General features: G+C 51.4%; 9 protein-coding genes across 9 annotated transcripts; 5 read left to right on the forward strand and 4 right to left on the reverse strand.

Annotated features, from left to right (window-relative positions):
- Positions 1 to 227: 227 nt before the first annotated feature.
- BDV59DRAFT_176590 (uncharacterized protein) lies at positions 228 to 515 on the forward strand. Its single transcript, XM_073689464.1, has one exon. The coding sequence runs from the start codon at positions 238 to 240 to the stop codon at positions 460 to 462; it is 225 nt and encodes a 74-aa protein (XP_073548742.1). The 5' UTR covers positions 228 to 237; the 3' UTR covers positions 463 to 515.
- Positions 228 to 3,300, forward strand: BDV59DRAFT_176591 (M protein repeat protein). Its single transcript, XM_073689465.1, has 3 exons — positions 228 to 678; positions 739 to 2,201; positions 2,258 to 3,300. The coding sequence occupies exons 1-3, from the start codon at positions 513 to 515 to the stop codon at positions 3,203 to 3,205; spliced, it is 2,577 nt and encodes an 858-aa protein (XP_073548741.1). The 5' UTR covers positions 228 to 512; the 3' UTR covers positions 3,206 to 3,300.
- BDV59DRAFT_176592 (ankyrin repeat domain-containing protein) lies at positions 3,301 to 4,101 on the reverse strand. Its single transcript, XM_073689466.1, has 2 exons — positions 3,487 to 4,101; positions 3,301 to 3,438 (listed from the first exon to the last, which is right to left on the reverse strand). Exons 1-2 carry the CDS (start codon positions 3,862 to 3,864, stop codon positions 3,388 to 3,390), a joined length of 429 nt encoding a protein of 142 aa, XP_073548743.1. The 5' UTR covers positions 3,865 to 4,101; the 3' UTR covers positions 3,301 to 3,387.
- A 423-nt stretch (positions 4,102 to 4,524) lies between these two features.
- Positions 4,525 to 6,415, forward strand: BDV59DRAFT_176596 (WD40 repeat domain-containing protein). Its single transcript, XM_073689467.1, has one exon. It carries the CDS (start codon positions 4,842 to 4,844, stop codon positions 6,198 to 6,200), a length of 1,359 nt encoding a protein of 452 aa, XP_073548744.1. The 5' UTR covers positions 4,525 to 4,841; the 3' UTR covers positions 6,201 to 6,415.
- Positions 6,416 to 6,539: 124 nt separating this feature from the next.
- Positions 6,540 to 9,028, reverse strand: BDV59DRAFT_192755 (origin recognition complex subunit 1; the record flags this gene model as incomplete). Its single annotated transcript, XM_073692102.1, has 3 exons — positions 6,540 to 7,983; positions 8,038 to 8,168; positions 8,225 to 9,028. The coding sequence occupies 3 exons, from the start codon at positions 9,026 to 9,028 to the stop codon at positions 6,540 to 6,542; spliced, it is 2,379 nt and encodes a 792-aa protein (XP_073548745.1).
- A 1,161-nt stretch (positions 9,029 to 10,189) lies between these two features.
- BDV59DRAFT_201299 (uncharacterized protein) lies at positions 10,190 to 12,435 on the forward strand (the record flags this gene model as incomplete). The annotated part of the gene is made up of 6 exons (XM_073693766.1): positions 10,190 to 10,224; positions 10,278 to 10,407; positions 10,464 to 10,709; positions 10,765 to 11,354; positions 11,409 to 11,699; positions 11,748 to 12,435. The coding sequence occupies 6 exons, from the start codon at positions 10,190 to 10,192 to the stop codon at positions 12,433 to 12,435; spliced, it is 1,980 nt and encodes a 659-aa protein (XP_073548746.1).
- A 104-nt stretch (positions 12,436 to 12,539) lies between these two features.
- BDV59DRAFT_176602 (prefoldin subunit 5) lies at positions 12,540 to 13,645 on the reverse strand. Its single transcript, XM_073689468.1, has 5 exons — positions 13,613 to 13,645; positions 13,318 to 13,555; positions 12,954 to 13,240; positions 12,781 to 12,898; positions 12,540 to 12,723 (listed from the first exon to the last, which is right to left on the reverse strand). The coding sequence occupies exons 2-5, from the start codon at positions 13,361 to 13,363 to the stop codon at positions 12,659 to 12,661; spliced, it is 516 nt and encodes a 171-aa protein (XP_073548747.1). The 5' UTR covers positions 13,364 to 13,555; positions 13,613 to 13,645; the 3' UTR covers positions 12,540 to 12,658.
- Positions 13,646 to 13,999: 354 nt separating this feature from the next.
- Positions 14,000 to 14,320, forward strand: BDV59DRAFT_201301 (uncharacterized protein; the record flags this gene model as incomplete). Its single annotated transcript, XM_073693767.1, has 1 exon — positions 14,000 to 14,320. One exon carries the CDS (start codon positions 14,000 to 14,002, stop codon positions 14,318 to 14,320), a length of 321 nt encoding a protein of 106 aa, XP_073548748.1.
- An 82-nt stretch (positions 14,321 to 14,402) lies between these two features.
- On the reverse strand, positions 14,403 to 15,390 carry BDV59DRAFT_176603 (nucleotide triphosphate diphosphatase NUDT15). Its single transcript, XM_073689469.1, has 3 exons — positions 14,979 to 15,390; positions 14,719 to 14,924; positions 14,403 to 14,663 (listed from the first exon to the last, which is right to left on the reverse strand). The coding sequence occupies exons 1-3, from the start codon at positions 15,064 to 15,066 to the stop codon at positions 14,448 to 14,450; spliced, it is 510 nt and encodes a 169-aa protein (XP_073548749.1). The 5' UTR covers positions 15,067 to 15,390; the 3' UTR covers positions 14,403 to 14,447.
- Positions 15,391 to 16,846: the final 1,456 nt, after the last annotated feature.

The raw sequence follows: 16,846 nt of genomic DNA on the forward strand, positions 1-16,846 counted from the left end.
ATGAGCAGGGAGGAGCCTGCCCGAGGTATAGGGAGAGAAAGAGAGGGGTTGAGTAATAACGTAGGGGGAAGAAGAAGAAGTGGTAGTCGGAGGAGTAGTAGGAGGAGGAGTATAAGGAATGTAGTGACGAGCGATCACGTTGACGTCCCCGTGCCAAGTCCCGTGCGGGTTTCGCTTCATGCCGCTCTCGTCGTCCACGCAAGCCTCGCCCGGGGTCTTCTTCTCCCGCAACGTGGTATGTCCTTCCCCCTCCCTCCTCGTCATCCCGGCTGTCTCCCTCTGTATTTCTTATTCTGTCTCTCGTTTGCAATTCCTCCTCGTGTGCCATCTCTCCGTTTCGCTCTCTTCTGCTCCGTCGTCTTGCCGGTGACGACAGTCGAGCATCAGCCTGCATCATTCCGCCAACATCCCGCCTTCAATGACCGTCTAATCCCTCCCGGACTGCTGCGAAACAGTAGCTGATCCATCTGCACACCGGTCACCACCGTTCCACCCGTCCCCGTCCAGCCGCCATGGCGCAAACCCCTCAGGGCTCGAAGCCAAAGTGGAAGGTCGGCTCTTTTCTCCAACAGGCCGTCGCTGGCGTGGAGTCTAGATTGGACCTCATCCTGGCCGAAGAAGAGGATCGCTCACAGCTACCGTCGAGGCCCGCGAGTGCGAATGCCTCCCAAACAGGCAGTACGCTTCCCATCCGTCGTTTTCGGCCGTTGTCGCTTACTGACTGACACCTTGTCTCAGATCTCTCCCGCAGCTCCTCCAATGCGCGCAAAAATGATCGTCTTCAAGAACGGCTGGCCCGTGCCGTCGTCAAATCGAATACCGCCCCAAATGTCGCTACGCCGTCACCATCCAGTCGGGTCTCTTCGCCCGTCACAAGCCCGGTTCCCAGTAATGATGCGCGGGGAAGTATGGACATAGAATCCAGTGTCGGATCGCCCACGGGAAATGCGGCGACGCGCACTGACAGCCCGGCTCAGCTCGACGAACCTCTGCCCACTTCCATGACCAACTCCCGCACCAGTCATGATTCGGGCATATCTTCCCACGATCTAAAGGAGACCGCCGTTTCCGGCGCACCATCTCAGGGGGTTGACCTCCCGCAGCAACCTGATGAGCCATCGTCGGGAGAGCCACAAGTATCTCTGGAATCTCAAAGCTCGGCTCAAAACCCCGAGGATGCGTCGGCCTCCGCCCAAAACGACTTCACCGAGCAAGAGAAAACAATCGCGCAAATGCAAGCCGAATTTCAAGCCGCTGAGTCGCACTGGCAAGGCGAGATGCATATATACATCGAACGGATCGACGCTTTACAGTCTAAGCTCAAGTACCTTGCCAAAGAAGCTGCCGAGTCGGCGAAGAACGCCGCAGCGGTGGCAGAGCCCGCGAGTACTGAGAAACAACTACGTGAGAAAGACGAAAAGATCGCGCTGCTGCTGCAAGAAGGCCAGCAGCTCTCCAAGTCCGAGATGGAGCATAGGATGGCGATCAAAAGGCTCCGACAGCAGCTTACAGATAACTCCAAAGCTCAGGTAGAGAACAAGAAGAAAACGGACCGGTTGGAAAGGGATTTGATCAACGCTGAAACCCGAGCCAAGCGCGCTGAAGCCGCTGAAAAGCGAGCAAACAATTCGTTGTCAGCGCAGATGAAAGCCTCTCGAGATTTTGAGGCCGTCACGTCAGAACGAAACTCACTCAATCAGACCGTCCAAGAATTGAAAAGCCAACTCTCCAGGGCCGTTGCGCGTGCCGAGGCCGCTGAGGCCAAAGCCCAGTCTGATGCCTTGGAGAAGGAGAAACACCGTGCTACTCAGTTGGAGGAGGAGCTGGCAAATGCCAAGATGGAGCGGGATGTAAACGAGGAGAAGCTGAGAAAGGAGGTCAACGACCTCAAGGACGCGGTCGGACAAGAAAAGGAGAGAGCTCGCTTGTTAGAGGTGGAATTGAAAGGCGAACAGTCAGTCTTGGAGAGCAAACTCGAGTCCCTTCGGTTCAAAGCAGAGGAAGCTTCTTCTGGCGCCGTTGGCGAATCCCAGGCCAAACTTCTCCGCCAGATAGAAACTCTGCAGACGCAATATGCTGTTGCTAGTGAGAACTGGCAAACACTCGAGGGCTCCCTGCTGTCGCGGCTAGCAAATGTGGAAAAGGAGCGAGATGAGGCCGCGCGGCGAGAAGCAGAACTGCGTCGAAAGCTCCGGGAAGCGGTAAGCAATGCCTCACGTGTCAGTTTATCAGTGGATATAGCCTAACTGTTATTCAGAACCTCAAATCCAAGCGGGCCGAGGAAGACCTTGAGGCTGCGAAGGAAACGGAGCAGGACCTTCAAGCAAAACTCGAAGAGCGCATGCAAGAGCTGCAGAAACTGGAGCAGAAACTTAAGAAAGCTTCAGATGACTTGGACTCGGCGCAAAAGGATTTCACGGAGCAAAAGAAAGTGTCCGATCTGACGTGGACGCAAAAGTTGGAGGAAGAGCGAGCCAAGTGGCGAGAACAGATCGCTTCGCCATCGAATTTCCTTCAACAACCACGGACAGGCTCTCCAGTTGCTTTCAGTCGTCGCCCGAGCAACTTGGACCCTGTAGCATCCTTGTCTGACTACCGTCCGAGCAGCCGACGCTCTTCAACATTACCCATGACCTCTCCAGAGATAGGCACTCCATCAAGACAAAATTCATTCCCGACCTCGACCCATGCCGTGCTCTCTCCCCCTGTGACAAATAGTGCTTCCCGGCCCCATGTCACCGACACGCCTTCCATCACCTTCGAGCCGGACGAGATCTTTTCTGGCTCCCGCACTCCATCTGCGTCTGGAGGCGCTCTCAGTCAACCTTCCCGAGGCATCAACGATATTATCTCTGAATCCACGGTCGGTGCTGGTCCATCTGTGCAGTTGGTAGAGCGCATGAGTGCCACAGTTCGTCGACTGGAAAGTGAACGAGCCGCAACGAAAGATGAGCTGGCCCGAATCACAGCGCAGCGTGATGAAGCCCGGCAGCAAGTGGTTGACCTTATGCGGGAGTCTGAAGAGAAAAAGACGTCGGACGCTCGCATACAAGAGTTGGAACAACAGCTCGAGGCCTTGGATCAGCGATACCAGACAACCCTCGAGATGCTAGGCGAAAAGAGCGAGAGGGTGGAGGAGCTGCAAGCCGATATCGTGGATATCAAGCAGATGTACCGCGAACTGGCTGACAGAACTATGCGGTAACCTAATTTGCCCTTTCTTTCTATAACCCATGTTGCGCTTCTGTATATAGACCTTAGACGATGTTATGTGATACAGCTTATCTTGATATCAGAGATGGTCTCGTAGTAACATCACGTTTTTATTAAGATATACTTCATATTACATTTTCCCCTCCTGTGCCAAAGACTTGTTCTACTCCCTGGCTATATCTCTAAGCCTTCTCTCTCCGCGGTTTGCAGTATGTAGGAACGAATCTGGAGGGCACTCAGTCTACGAATCAATGTTGAGAAACGGTAACTCACTGTTTGGTCTGGAGCCATATCAATGGCCAACAGATCATCTGAACTCCTCTTATCTGTCTCCGCGCCAGCCTTCAGCAAAGTAATTGCCGCATCGCCGTGGCCTTCGGAGATGGCATGGTGTAATGCGGTGAGTCCATCCATATCCGTGGCATTGACCGGACTCTTTCCTTCCTCCAGAAGTATTTTAATGATGGGTGAAGAGCCGATCGCCGCGGCACGGTGGAGAGGCAGTTGGCCGCGTTTATCCTTTACTCGGGCACTGCACTTGTTGGCTATTAAGGTGCGCACCGTGGAGAGGTTGCCTTTGGAGGATGCGAAATGGAGCGCATTCTGAGTAGTTGTGATTAAAACCCCATCAAAAGTAAGCCGGTCAAGCATTACGGCCAACACTCACCTGTCCGGACGAGCTCTTGACGTTGACATCCGCGCCTTTGCGGAGCAGAAGTTCAATGATCGAATCGCCTTCGGCATTCTTCAGACTTGCTGCGATCATGAGGGGTGTCCACCCTGATCCATCCTACGATACAAACCTGCAGTTAGCTTCTGGCCTCCCAATTGGGATGCGACTGTATCCGGAGAGAATCCTAGCGAACCTCAACATCCGGATCAAAGTTCTTGGTAGACACTAGTAGCTCCACGATTGGAATTCGGTTGAATGCGGCTGCCCAGTGAATTGCAAGACGGCTGTCGTCATCTTTCACGTTAGCCAGTTTGGGGTTCGCCTGTATAACAATATCCATCAGCATTCCCATCATGGAGAAAGCCTCCGCCGAGAGCTCCGGCAGTGCGGGGCACTCACGTTGAGCAGTGATTCAGCAAGTTGGGCTGTTACTCGGGTTAGTAACTGGACAGTTTGTCGTTTATTATGAGGAGCTTACTTTTCCCCTCTCGCGCCGCCTCGTGAAGAGGATATTTCGCGTCGTGGTTAGGATCCATGGCGACAATGAGGTATAGATCGGAGTAGATGCTGATCGGAGCTACCGAGATGATGATATCCGTCTGCGGGGACCTGTCGCGCTTACATAATAAATCCAGGCCTCAGGCATCACGAACTCCAAAAGTTCGAATCCGCCTTGACCGCGACCATCCATCGCAGTCTTCTTTCCTCCATTCTATGCCCTCATACTGCGCCTTTCTTTGTTCACCTCTTCGATGGTTAATATCAACCTACCGCGATTTCAATGAGATAATTGATCATTTGTTACTCGACCCCTGGCTGCCCCATTTTTCCCTGAGCTTCCGACGCGAAGAGGAACACGCTCACTGTCGCTTACGAAAAGTTCACCGGGAGACGCTACACGTATCGCCGCAGGCTTTATAAGCGCTCATTAATATAATAGCTCATTTATCACGACATGGACGTGATCCCCTCAACCACGCCGGACGAGGCCGTACGCCTGTCCGCGAAAAGAACTGCGGACCTTTTCGGCGCCGACTACCTCATGGTCACTCCCTCAACCGGCGATGGGTCCATTGGCGTTTCGTATCGAAGGAAGGCCGAATACCAAGATGTGAAAGAACTGCCTCCCGCACTCGCTGAAAAACAGGCCAAGGCGGCAGCCGGCCGCACGAAGCGTCCGAAAATACAACCACAGGGACAGGGACAGGCGGACAAGAGCGGCGCATCGATGTCCCTTGTCAAGCGGGCCGCTGGTCCCAGTGCTGGAGGCGTGGGTGGAGAGAATGAACCGAAGAGCTTGATCCAGCGACCCTCCGCCACGCGGCAACAGAAGCCGGAATGGCATGCACCGTGGAAGCTGATGCGAGTCATCTCAGGACACCTGGGATGGGTGCGGAGTCTGGCTGTCGAGCCCAACAACAAGTGGTTTGCTAGCGGTGCGGGTGACCGGACGATCAAGATCTGGGACCTGGCGACGGGCTCGCTCCGGCTCACGTTGACGGGTCATATCTCGACTGTGCGCGGGTTGGCCGTGTCGCCTCGGCACCCGTATCTCTTCTCGTGTGGAGAGGATAAAATGGTGAAGTGCTGGGATCTGGAGACGAACAAGGTCATTCGCCACTACCACGGCCATCTTAGCGGAGTGTACACCCTCGCTCTCCATCCGCGTCTCGATTTGTTGGTCACCGGTGGTCGGGATGGTGTCTGTCGAGTCTGGGATATGCGCACACGAAGCAACGTTCACGTTCTCAGCGGCCACAAGGGCACTGTTGCTGACGTTAAGTGCCAGGAGGCCGATCCGCAGATTATTAGCGGCTCTTTAGATGCCACCGTTCGTCTTTGGGATCTCGCGGCTGGAAAATCCATGGGCGTCTTGACCCACCACAAGAAGGGTGTCCGGAATATCGTCACTCATCCGCGCGAGTTTACCTTCGCTAGTGCCAGCACTGGCAGCATTAAGCAGTGGAAGTGTCCTGAGGGCGATTTCATGCAGAACTTCGAAGGCCACAACGCCGTTATCAACACTCTCGCCGTGAACGAAGACAACGTCCTCTTCTCGGGCGGCGACAACGGCTCCATGTGCTTCTGGGATTGGAAGACTGGTTACCGGTTCCAGTCGATTGACACCATGGCCCAGCCGGGTTCGCTCGAGGCTGAGGCTGGCATTATGGCCTCGACTTTCGACCGCACCGGCCTGCGTCTGATTACTGGTGAGGCGGACAAGACCATCAAGGTCTGGAAACAGGATGATGAGGCCACTCCCGAGTCGCATCCCGTTACTTGGGCTCCGACACTCGGCAGACAGAGATATTAGGTTGCTGATGGATAGCTGATACCCCATGTAATTGGTCTGGCTTTGGTTGTTAGAATCGGACGGTTTCCATGCACGTTTACGGAGTTTAGCGTTGAGGGTCTGATGGTCTGCTTCTTGTTTCAAGTGTCTAGAAATGTCGGGTATCCAGGAAGGGCCCAGAAAGTGGTTCGGTCTTATTTGTATCATATGATTTGAAATAAATGTGCATTTATCCATATTAAATCCGTCCCAGAGGCTGCTTCTCAACGGATTTTAACAAAAAAGGGTATCATGTGTTTAATGGCAGTCTCTATAGCTTCTCTAACCAGTCAGTACGTGCACAGCTGTCTTCCCCCAGGTTTACTGGTCCTGTCCAAGGCCCAGCCCTTTTGCTTCACCATCCTCCCGGAACGCAGCTTTGACGTCCTCTAGCGCAACCCGTAGTCTCACTTTCCCGCTGCGGTCTCGGTTTGGAATGGCAGTAGACCCTCCTCGAGTTCCGCCGTGTTCCAAAGCAAGAATCCCGGAGTTCATCAGTTCCATGGCTGCAAAGCCGAGAGCCCTAACACGCGCACTGTTGCCGCCGGCGAGCAAGAAATCCTTCACGCTCGCGCCTGCAGCGCCAGCTACTGCTACCGCAGCATCAGCGATCCGCTTCGCCTCATCGATTACATCGCCAAAGGTAGACTCGGAGATACCGGTCCGTTTGACACGAGCCAAAAGGGCGGAGAGGAAGAGCTTTGCTGAAAGAGGAAGTGAGCGGAGGCACTGCTGCAATGGAGTAGAGGTGGCCTCTTGAATAGCCTGTTTGATTGTTGCGATGGTGACTCTTCCATTGAGCTGCTTCTGCTGTGTGTCCGCTTTTGCCTGTGGAATCTGCTTGTTCGAGGACTTGTCCCGTCGCGCAGGAGTCTTGGTTGGAGTCGGCGGCAAGGACTCGGTTTCGTCGCCATTCGCGTCCTTGGCAGCCTCGCCGTTCTGTTCCGCGATCTCCACGGCACGGCGGCAGATATCCAGCGCGCGTCGCGCATCACCACTAACGGCGGCGACCTTCCGGCTTGCGAATTGGACGGCATCTGCATCAACGATGTTTCCGGGGACGTTGGCTAAGCGGGTGCTGATGATTTCCATCAGATCAGTGTGTTTGTAGCCAGGGAATGTTATGCGGGTAAGGCCGAGACGACTGGAGATCTTGTTGCTGAGGGTGCGTTCGGGCAAATCCATCGTGTTTGCCACGGCCAGCACGATCAGGCGAGAGTGGCGGAGCGCAGGCCAGTTGAAGAAATTGTACATCACGGATTGGTTTTTAGTGACTAGCTGGTCGAGTTCGTCCATGAGAACGACGCATGATACTCGACGTGGTGACGGGTGGGAGAACTCCCGTTCGAGGAGGTCGAGGGCGTGGGACGGCGAGACACGGTCGCCCTTCAGGGCTTCCCATAGTAAGGAGTAGGATTGATGCGGGTCGGTGACCTTCATTCCGTTGATCTCAACGAAGATGAAATCGTCCATCTCCTCCGCCAGAACGGCCGAGTTCAGCTGGGCGACCACCTCACGTACTGTTGCTGTCTTTCCTGTTCCAGGTGTGCCGGAGATATAGATACAGGCTCCCGTGCCCTCCATGATCGCGGCGCTAAGATGATTATAGACAGTTTCGAATTCATTCTTTCGGCAAGGAAGCGATGTGGGCACGGTAGAAACGTGAAGAAGGGTCCGTGCTTGACGGTAGGGTGAGGCGAAATGGGTAGGGGAGAGGACACGAGTGCCGAGGGGGGTAAATTCGAGGGGTTTTTTGACCACGATTCTGTTACGGCTCCGTCAGTTGTATGGAATTTCAGTAATACTCAGCTCCGCTTACCTCTTGTGAGTCGGCGTAGTCAACGCTTTCTGGCGTCGTGACTGCGGGGTGGCATTGGTGGCTACCTTCTGACGTTTCCTGGGGGTGGTAGGCGCAAAATCGTCGTCCTCTTTCTCTTTGCTGTCGACATACTGGAGATGCTGTGTTAGATGATAGCAACCAGATTGTGCTGAGAGCATGGACTCACATCATTGTCGACGGTCTTCCGCTTCTTGGCCGCTTTCAAGCCATCTTTGATCATATTGACCAGGTCGAAAATCCTATCCTCGCGGTACACCTCTTCCCAAAGAAATTCGGGGGTATATCTCCCTTGAAGTTGGTTCACGCCTCTCCGGCACACGATGCATTTATTGTACTCAGCCAATTCGTGCTTGTTCTTCGGAGGATCGCCATTTGGGTATTTTGCATAGAAAGCATCTTTCGACATGACGGTCGCTCTGCCATTGATGGAAGTGAGAGGATTCGTATTAAAGTCTGCTGTCAGGTACTGCTCATTCGGAAGAGCGTCGGCACGTCGCTTGTTCCTCGTCGACATAAACTCGTCCGGAGAAGCAAACCACATGATGTTGGCCGATTTAATCACTTCACCCTCGGCCTCATCATCGTCCTCCTCAAGGAACTCGGTAATAATTCCCACCCAGTCCTTTCCAGGCTCTGGAGACTTAAGAAGGACTACCTGTCCAAGTCTGCATTCGAACTGGCCCATTCGGGCCCCAATGATTTGTCGACGCTTGTTATTGTTGGGACGGGACTGGCGCCTTTTCGCCGACCTCGAGACTTCCTCCGTCCGCTGAGTGCTCTCCGATTCACCCTTTATCTCATCCGAATTTGAGTCGTAGATCCAGACCCAAGGATGGTCTTCGTCGCCTAGTTCATCATCTGAATCGTCACGGACCAGACCCCCTTTGGTCATCCATAACTGGGCGCGCTGGTGAGCGTTGCGCTTGCGAGTTTGTACAGGGTCGGTGTCATCCACTGGCTCCGGAGCCATTGTCTCAGAGTGTCGACCGGGGGTGACGTGGAAGTGAGAGGTGATGGTTGTCAATGAGCCAGGTAAACAATCATTCATGGGATGGAGATCAGACGTTGAAAATCCGAAAGGCCATTCCCGTTTGGGACGCGTCGGGGCGTCGCGTCTGTCCACTTTAGCCTGTTTGGGTTTAGTGTGGATCGAGCAGGGACGAACCAATCAGAGGTCGACCGGGAGGTATACATCAACATGCCCATCTGAGAACTTCTTCGTTGCCATATTCACCTTGTCTCTTCATCTCCATAGTTACTCCTCCTGTGCATCCTCTATCACAGATGACTACATCAATCAATCTCTGTTAATGTCCGACCTGGTGCATGAATTTCCTCCTAATGTGATTATCCGAAATAACTCCCCGAGTCGTTTGACGTCCTGCGTCTGTTTCTCCCTCCTCCAGAATTAGAAGGAATACCAACGAGAGCTTCCCTCTGTTACACTTCTTCACTGTTCTTTGTTTCCTTATTCATATCGTTTGCACGTCCTGCCTTAAAACTTCTTTTCTTCCTCCCTTCCTCACAAACTATCTCACCCCATCTTTCAGCAGCATCCGAGCCTCTATCAGTGATCTGAAAGGCAGAATACATTCAAACAGTCCAAAAGATAGCCATGGAGTAAGTTTAAATCTTCTGACCCTTCTCACCCTCACTAACACCACGTCAGCCATGAGACATCTGGAGCCCAAGGTAAGGGATCCTTGACTTGATCGAGCTCTACGATTTCAGCTCTAACTCCCATTTAGAATGGCAGCTGCCTGGATATGGTCGAGCTTTGAGCTCCCGAGGTCGATGCCAACCAACGATTTCAAGACAATCCCGGGGATCTCTTCCCACGCTAACTACCCAGAATGAACGTCAGAGGCCATCATACTCGACTGTAGCAGCCGCTAATTGCTCCCCAACAAACTCCTTCCATGTGAGAGGCTCGCAAAGAGGACTCAGAGGCCGTGGTTCTTTCAGATCCCGGCGACCGTGCGCACCTCATGGTGCATCCCATCAGTCCACCCGCTTGGTTTCAAATGCCCCTTCCAGAGAATCCTTCATCAATAAAGATGATCCCACCGGTGAGCTTTGCAAAATATATCTTTACATACAGCGTGACTAATTCCATCCCGAAGACTTTATAATGCTTCCCACAAAATTCAAGTTCTTCAAGGACCAGTAAGCGATAATTTGACAAAATACCCAGCTTCTAGGAAGTTGATCTATCTCAGGTTCTGCAATGTTGCTAGATCAACGCCATATGGCAAAAGCCGCCAAGGAATACGAGGATATCGAGAGATCTTCCACGCTATCAGCGACAAGACCGGAGCTTACGTCCAATCCCCACGCCCCATCGACTGGGTAGGGGATACCATTCCTGTACTCATAGCAAAGTGCAAAGTGCTAACATCTAATAGACTATTCGTCTGTGGGGGGAAGCCAGTCAGGTGGCTTCTGCGAAAGAGATCCTAACAGGCTTGATTTGCAAATGTAGCTTTGATGGACCACAGCCGAAGGGGGCGCCGCAAGAAAAGGGCGCATGGGCCAAGATCCCCTCCAAAAACATGAGCAAGGAGGCTGATGCTGAGATGAAGGAAAGGCGTGAGCATGCTATTTTGCAACTGAGAAAAGAGCCAGAAGTACTCTCAGACTTCCCCGAGAGGGTCAGTACCCGAAAGTCCAGTATCAAAACATACATTAACCCGCTTTTTCTCCCAGTTGCTCTTCCTGTGGCCAAAGGAAGGACCATCTCTATCTGAATCTCTGGGCCAAGAACTTGAGTCTCTTGACGTCGTTCGTGCTAAATTCAACTGCCCATTATTCGTCCCGAACGGCTTGCCGGGTTTTATCGGTGCCCTTGGACAAGACCATGCGACCATGAAGAAGGTAGCTCACTGCCTCAGAACAAAGTGGGTTGAAATCGTGACAAGCAGCAACATGGCTTCGAAAGTCTATATCATAGAGCCTCCCAACCCCGCCGCGATGAGGAAAAAGATTGTGGTGAAAACCGAAGGCCACTTGGCCAAAGCTCTGCTCCGGGGGAACAAATTGAAGGGGCTTGAATTAGAATCGTGGAGCACACGGTCTGATCTGATACAATCCAAGAACAATGCCCGCATACTTTGTGCGGTTGAATTGTCACTGAAAGGAGTTGTGTTCGTCCGGGGCCATCTACGTATGCGAATCAACCTTGGGTTGTTTGCTCTCGACGAGTACCGTGCACCACAGGAGGGCAAAGATTCCTACAGTTTCGAAGAGTTCAGGGAAATGCTGTTATATGAGCAAACCAAGGGCAGGCTAATTCCATGGTAAGATACTTTCCCTCTTTATAGAAGCACTGCTGATTGTCCTTTGGTGTCTAGCTTAAAGGTGTCGCACGAGGAGTTTCTTGCCAAAATCTACAAGGCGACCGATCTGCTCGAAGCATACGAGGGTGCCCCAGAAACGCTTCAGCAAGTGGAGCCCGCGTACTCCGTCAATTTCGAATTTCAGGGATCGAAGAATTCTATGCTGCGGTTGGAGGTAGAGTTCTCGAAGAGCCCACTTGCGACAGAATATGAGGTTACTCAACGTCGGTGGCTCAGACCTCGTAAGAGTGGGCAGTCTAGCGACAGACAACCACCACTACAGGTAGGAGTTATTGACTTCGAGAGGTTAGCCACATCCGATATACCAAAAATGGGGAGTTAACCTGTATCTAGGTCGGACTGGCAACTTGAGATTAAATCTCTTGAGTTCCACGAGGCCTCTTCAATTGATGCCTCATTGAAGAACTTCGCCCATAGCGTTCAATTCCCTCACGATATCGCAGTCGGTGATATTGCTGCAGAGCCCCGAAGAAAAGTGATTTTCAAAGACTCACCTCCAGTTTCAAGACTTGTGGAAAAGACCGCGCTCAGGTATCGATTGAAAGGGACGGACTATGCATTGGAGATCGCCCGTTACGATGAATACGTCCGCAGAAATACCACTGATATTCAGGGTCAGCATGCTGTTACTTCGGTGGGCCAGTTTCAGATCCCGTTTACCTCTTGGGGTGCATCGATATTTGATCCAAAATGGGATAATCTTCTAGGACAACACGCGAACCTACCAGTCGGAAAATCTGCCAAATACAATCCCAATCTCGACACCTTCTTCCCTCCGAAACAGGTGGCCGTGCCCAACGAAAAGGGTGCTGGGCTCTGGGAGCTTATCGAAAGGGTAAAACAAGTTGCGGAGCTCCTCGGCCCAACACGCAATTCTGACAGCGCAGATGTACGCGACACCGGATCTGAATCCAAGTCCTTCAAGACCAAAGTGCAGAGCGCTGGGCAAGAGCCATCTGCACCTTCGCGTTCAAGAGATTCCTTCGCAATGTTAGACGCGGATCTTGGCACTCTCTTCTAGGACACCTCAGTTACGACTTTCCTACCACGTGTATGCCGTTCATGTTGAGAGACCGCACACCGGACACGGAGTTCTACGGGGTTCGCAATACGTTGAGGGAATCACTTGCAGTTGTTCCATGTACGATTCGACTCCTCTATTAGCAATGATACTCTTTTTGTGCCCCTTGGTATGATAAAACATAGAGATTTCTCAACATCCCCATATGTCCGGTGCAAGGGCCTCAGCCACCGCCTACAGCGGCCGCAGTTGCAGAGGTATTTTCACTCAGCAACTTTTGTCTCAGGGCTACGGGTTTACATCAGTAAACTGATATGAAAACAAATATCCAGAGAGGAGACTCACCGTCTTCAAATAGTCTCTGCTGGCTGCTCTTGGTCTGTACAATCTTCTCCAGCTCTGTCAGGTTCGTCTCCAGATTCTTGACCTTTTCCTCGTAAAATTGAACTGCCTTCGCCGGGGTCTATATAGAAAGTCAGTCTACATAATGCTTTCAGATAATGAAGAGCCCACAATACCTTCTCGACGCAGAAACCAGTCCCAACATCCACAAGCACCTTTTCTCGGTCCACAAGTGTGCCGCGGACATACAGGGAGCTCGTCAGAGGCACCAGGATGTCATCTTTCCCATTTGTTCCCTTCTTCTCCGACCCGACGACACCCTCGTTGATCGACCGGATACAGTCCCGGAATTTGGACTGCGCGGCGCGGAGCTTGGTATGCGAGGTTGTCAGGTGTTCGAGTTCAGAGGAAAGGCGGGTTTGGAGAGCGCGAAGCTGCGGGACAGATAGCGAGTTGATGTTCACTGTTTCCGGAATACGGACGTCAGTCCTAGGCTGTTGCGAGGCAGGACAGTGGTGGACAGTGGTGGGCATGCGTTACCTGCGCCTGGAGGGGCATCGGATGCGGGGGTGTCTGAAGAGGACATTTTCGCAATTGACGGTCGGTACCTTGGAAGCTACTGCGGAGCCAATAACTGGCAGCCCTGCGTGAAACAGTAACTTGGAAGCTTCGGAGGGCACCTTTGTCCCGGTGGTAGTAGTAATTGTTAATTCGGGGGTGGTGGTTCTTCGGCGGGACTTTTTGGCCGCCAGCATGTTGCCGTGTTGGGTATAGTCGTCTGCCGTAGATGAGTAAGCGGTCCCTTTCTGGTCGTGTGAGCGTCAACATTACTTACTGCTTACTGCTTTCTCTGGATGAATGATAACATTGTTTTTTTTTTTGTGTGTGTGTGTGTGTGTGTGTGTGTGTGTATGTATGTGTGTGGGGTAATTTTGAGGAAGCATACGGTGCTCTAGATATCCAGGCGCTTGCCCAAGCTGGTTTGGCACACGTCTTTAGTATGAATAGTTCCCAGACCCCGGCTTTCCAACCATTGTTGTACATTCCTGCAAGTAAGCAAGAGGAGATCATGGGAATAGCAGCTTGGTGGATCGACGCGATGGCTCACTGAAGTCTTTCCCAAGGGGGGAATCACTGGTGTTTTCTCCTCCGCGTGGGCGAAAATATCACACCATCGTATACCGTACTTAGTACCTCGATTTCTGGCGGCTCGAAGGCCAACATGGTCGTGAGTCTTCTGGAATACACCATCTTGCCCTTGGCGCAGAAGGTTCTCAAGCTCGATGTTTCGTCCGATAGAAAAGTGGGCGACTTTGTTAACCTGCTTGTTAAAAATGGCCGCCACCAGTATGAGTTCAACGGCCAGGGCCAGGTTTGTCGGTACTGGGTCGACTACCAACTAGACCTCTTCCATCATCATGGACTCTCAGTGAGCCGGTCACATATTGAAATGGCCAAAGACGTGATTCTCACCCAGTGGCCTGATCAGATGCCATATTCGCTCGTGCAGGGCGCCTACTATGGTAGTCCAGTACCATTTTAGATGATATCTACGTTTGTTTCAGTTGTTGTTGAATCATAGATAAAGACGCGTTCTAGATATCTTCTATACTAGTCTCATATCGCTAGAAACAGAAATCCGCCCGAAGTCTAAATGCACACAGCAAAACTTACTCCTGGTCCGGTTTCACTGCTTGGACACCGAAGCCAGATCCAAGCTGATCCCCCCGCTGTCTGAACAGATTCAAAATCGGAATGAACAGCCTACGACCCTCGAAAGAGTTGAGTGTTCCCTCCTTCTCAGCGGAGTTATACGCTTCGTAAAACCCCCGAAGTTCGTCCAACGTTACCCACTCCCATTTGTCACATTTCTCCGGCTCCATAATCTATCTATCTGTCAACTCCTGTCTTGAAACAACCACGAAGGTCTATGAGACTTACTCGTGCCTCCTGCTTCTCGTCGGTGACATGAGCCCCAACAAAAATCGTCACGTAATGTTTGTTCTCCACTTGCATGACGTCGTTGGTTGCCGTTATGTAGTGGATATCGCGCACTTCGAGGGATGTCTCCTCGGAGATTTCTCTGGCTGCGCACTCTTCAAAGGACTCTGCAAATTCAAGATGGCCTCCTGGAAGAGCCCAAGTACCTGGGTTGGAGTTAGTTTGATAGAGGATGTGAACGATATTCGGTAGTGACAGACCTTCACCGTGGCTGCCCTTGCGTTGGCCTATGATGAACTGGCCCTGTCGATTGAAGACAAAGACACCAACACCGATTCTTGGATTCATGCTGAAAAGTTCTGTATTGTTTCTAGAATGGGAGAGTCGATAGATACTGATGTGGAGGTTGCGGGGGAGGTAAAAAGGTTGATCGTAACAAGAGAGAACGAGGGGATCCCTCGTTTATATAAATCTGGTCTCCGATACAAAGAGACACAGAGCCGCAAACAAGGCAGTTTTGATAAAGAATAACTTATATATTTTCAGAATCACAAAGCCGCGGTTCTTCATACTCAGAATCTTTGTAAGAGACGGTTAGCCTTACTACTGTGCGCCTGGGGAAGTGGCTTGTGTTGCCCCAGCCACAGCCACAGACAGCTGAGGCGGGAGTGGATAGCCGCGGCCGGGCGACCTCTCACTGCGCTTTCTTGTTATTTTATCCTGTAGATTGTGGTTATGACGTTATGTTGTATGCTCTATAGGATGACCATTACTCAACACGCTTTTCGTGTTCCCCTTGACATCCTTATAGCTCTAACTAATTTAAATAATTTTGGCTAAAAGCCTGCTCGTTCTGTATTCTGTGCTTTGCCCCTCTGTTTTATTATAATAAGTTGTGATTATTACATGTCGTTTCTCTTTAACTTTTCAAATAGAGAAGATTTAAATATTAAATCTGATTGTATTATATGATGGTGATATTTATATCTTCTACAGCCATAACGCATCCGATTCCAATGCAGAAACACCAACACCTTCCGCTCTTCGCGCTGCTCTTGATTATCTTCTTAGCTTGTGCGGTGGTCTATTACCAGAATTAGCACAGGAGATATCAAGCACTTTACGATCTGCTAAGAAGCTGAAACAAGCAAATGCAGCCTGCAGCAAAGATCACACAAGCTATTGCCGGAACTGTTGTCGTCCGTGTCGCTCGATGTCTCTGAAGACAAACTGCCAGGTGGCTTCTAGACCAGACAATATCGGTCTTGAATATATCAGTTTTGCTTACCTTGGCTGGAACTTTAATTGGATTTCTACCGGTAAGAAGTTGTCATTCAAAAAGGATCAACAATCAAGCCGATCAGCTATAGGTTATATACGCTGATAGGATAGTTGATATCAAAGTTTCTGAGACTGTGCAACCTGGGATTATTCTCTGTACAGTTGCGCCCCATTATTTTGAAGACTTTGTTCTTGCTCATGCTACTGTCATTGGAGTAGCGGCCTCTACGGTGGAAAATGGTACCAAAACTACTGATAAAAAGGGCGCTTGAGGGAGCTGTGAGGGAGCGAGGTATGCGGGGGTTCCAATCTAGAGCCATACAGGCGTCACCAGGCATCTGGAGTCAAAGACATGCACATAAGCCCACCCGAACCTAGAATCATTCAATGAATTCAACTGTGGGCATTATTTCGCCGCAATCTACAGGGGTCTCAGTTTTCCTATATCCTGAACATTTACAGGGAGTGTAACCTTGAGGTTCACGTCCCCACAAGAGATACCAGATCTGGCATTGCCTTGAACAGACTAATTTCTATATATAAAGTATGACCTGGTCCCCTCTGCGATCTGCCAACGAGTAACGAAAGAATTCCACCTGAGAGCAAGGCACATTACGAGAATCCTTTTCAATATGTTTTCCATTATTATAACCCTCGCGGTCATCGCTCCTGGAATAAATTGTACATCCGCAGCTGTACTCAGTTCATACAATGTCAACTCCAGTGCTGTCTCTGTCTCTGATCTCTCCAGTGGAGGGTCCATGGCTACTCAACTGAGAGTAGCGTATTCTGATATCCTTACCAAGGGCTTTGGAGTGTTCGCGGGCGGACCGTACGATTGTTCTCG

Source organism: Aspergillus ambiguus (assembly GCF_047715705.1).
Source record: "Aspergillus ambiguus strain CBS 117.58 unplaced genomic scaffold BDV59scaffold_12, whole genome shotgun sequence".
Classification (NCBI taxonomy): Eukaryota; Fungi; Ascomycota; class Eurotiomycetes; order Eurotiales; family Aspergillaceae; genus Aspergillus; species Aspergillus ambiguus.

Coding starts and splice junctions, on each gene's coding strand:
- BDV59DRAFT_176590 (XM_073689464.1), top strand. CDS start 238: ATGTCCTTCCCCCTCCCTCCTCGTCATCCCGGCTGTCTCCCTCTGTAT.
- BDV59DRAFT_176591 (XM_073689465.1), top strand. CDS start 513: ATGGCGCAAACCCCTCAGGGCTCGAAGCCAAAGTGGAAGGTCGGCTCT. Junction 679..738: donor GAATGCCTCCCAAACAGGCA/GTACGCTTCCCA, acceptor ACCTTGTCTCAG/ATCTCTCCCGCAGCTCCTCC. Junction 2,202..2,257: donor GTCGAAAGCTCCGGGAAGCG/GTAAGCAATGCC, acceptor ACTGTTATTCAG/AACCTCAAATCCAAGCGGGC.
- BDV59DRAFT_176592 (XM_073689466.1), bottom strand. CDS start 3,864: ATGCTTGACCGGCTTACTTTTGATGGGGTTTTAATCACAACTACTCAG. Junction 3,439..3,486: donor ATATGGCTCCAGACCAAACA/GTGAGTTACCGT, acceptor AGTGCCCTCCAG/ATTCGTTCCTACATACTGCA.
- BDV59DRAFT_176596 (XM_073689467.1), top strand. CDS start 4,842: ATGGACGTGATCCCCTCAACCACGCCGGACGAGGCCGTACGCCTGTCC.
- BDV59DRAFT_176602 (XM_073689468.1), bottom strand. CDS start 13,363: ATGTCCTCTTCAGACACCCCCGCATCCGATGCCCCTCCAGGCGCAG. Junction 13,241..13,317: donor CGATGCCCCTCCAGGCGCAG/GTAACGCATGCC, acceptor TTCCGGAAACAG/TGAACATCAACTCGCTATCT. Junction 12,724..12,780: donor GCAGAGACTATTTGAAGACG/GTGAGTCTCCTC, acceptor GTAAACCCGTAG/CCCTGAGACAAAAGTTGCTG.
- BDV59DRAFT_176603 (XM_073689469.1), bottom strand. CDS start 15,066: ATGAATCCAAGAATCGGTGTTGGTGTCTTTGTCTTCAATCGACAGGGC. Junction 14,925..14,978: donor CAAGGGCAGCCACGGTGAAG/GTCTGTCACTAC, acceptor ACTCCAACCCAG/GTACTTGGGCTCTTCCAGGA. Junction 14,664..14,718: donor ACGAGAAGCAGGAGGCACGA/GTAAGTCTCATA, acceptor ACAGATAGATAG/ATTATGGAGCCGGAGAAATG.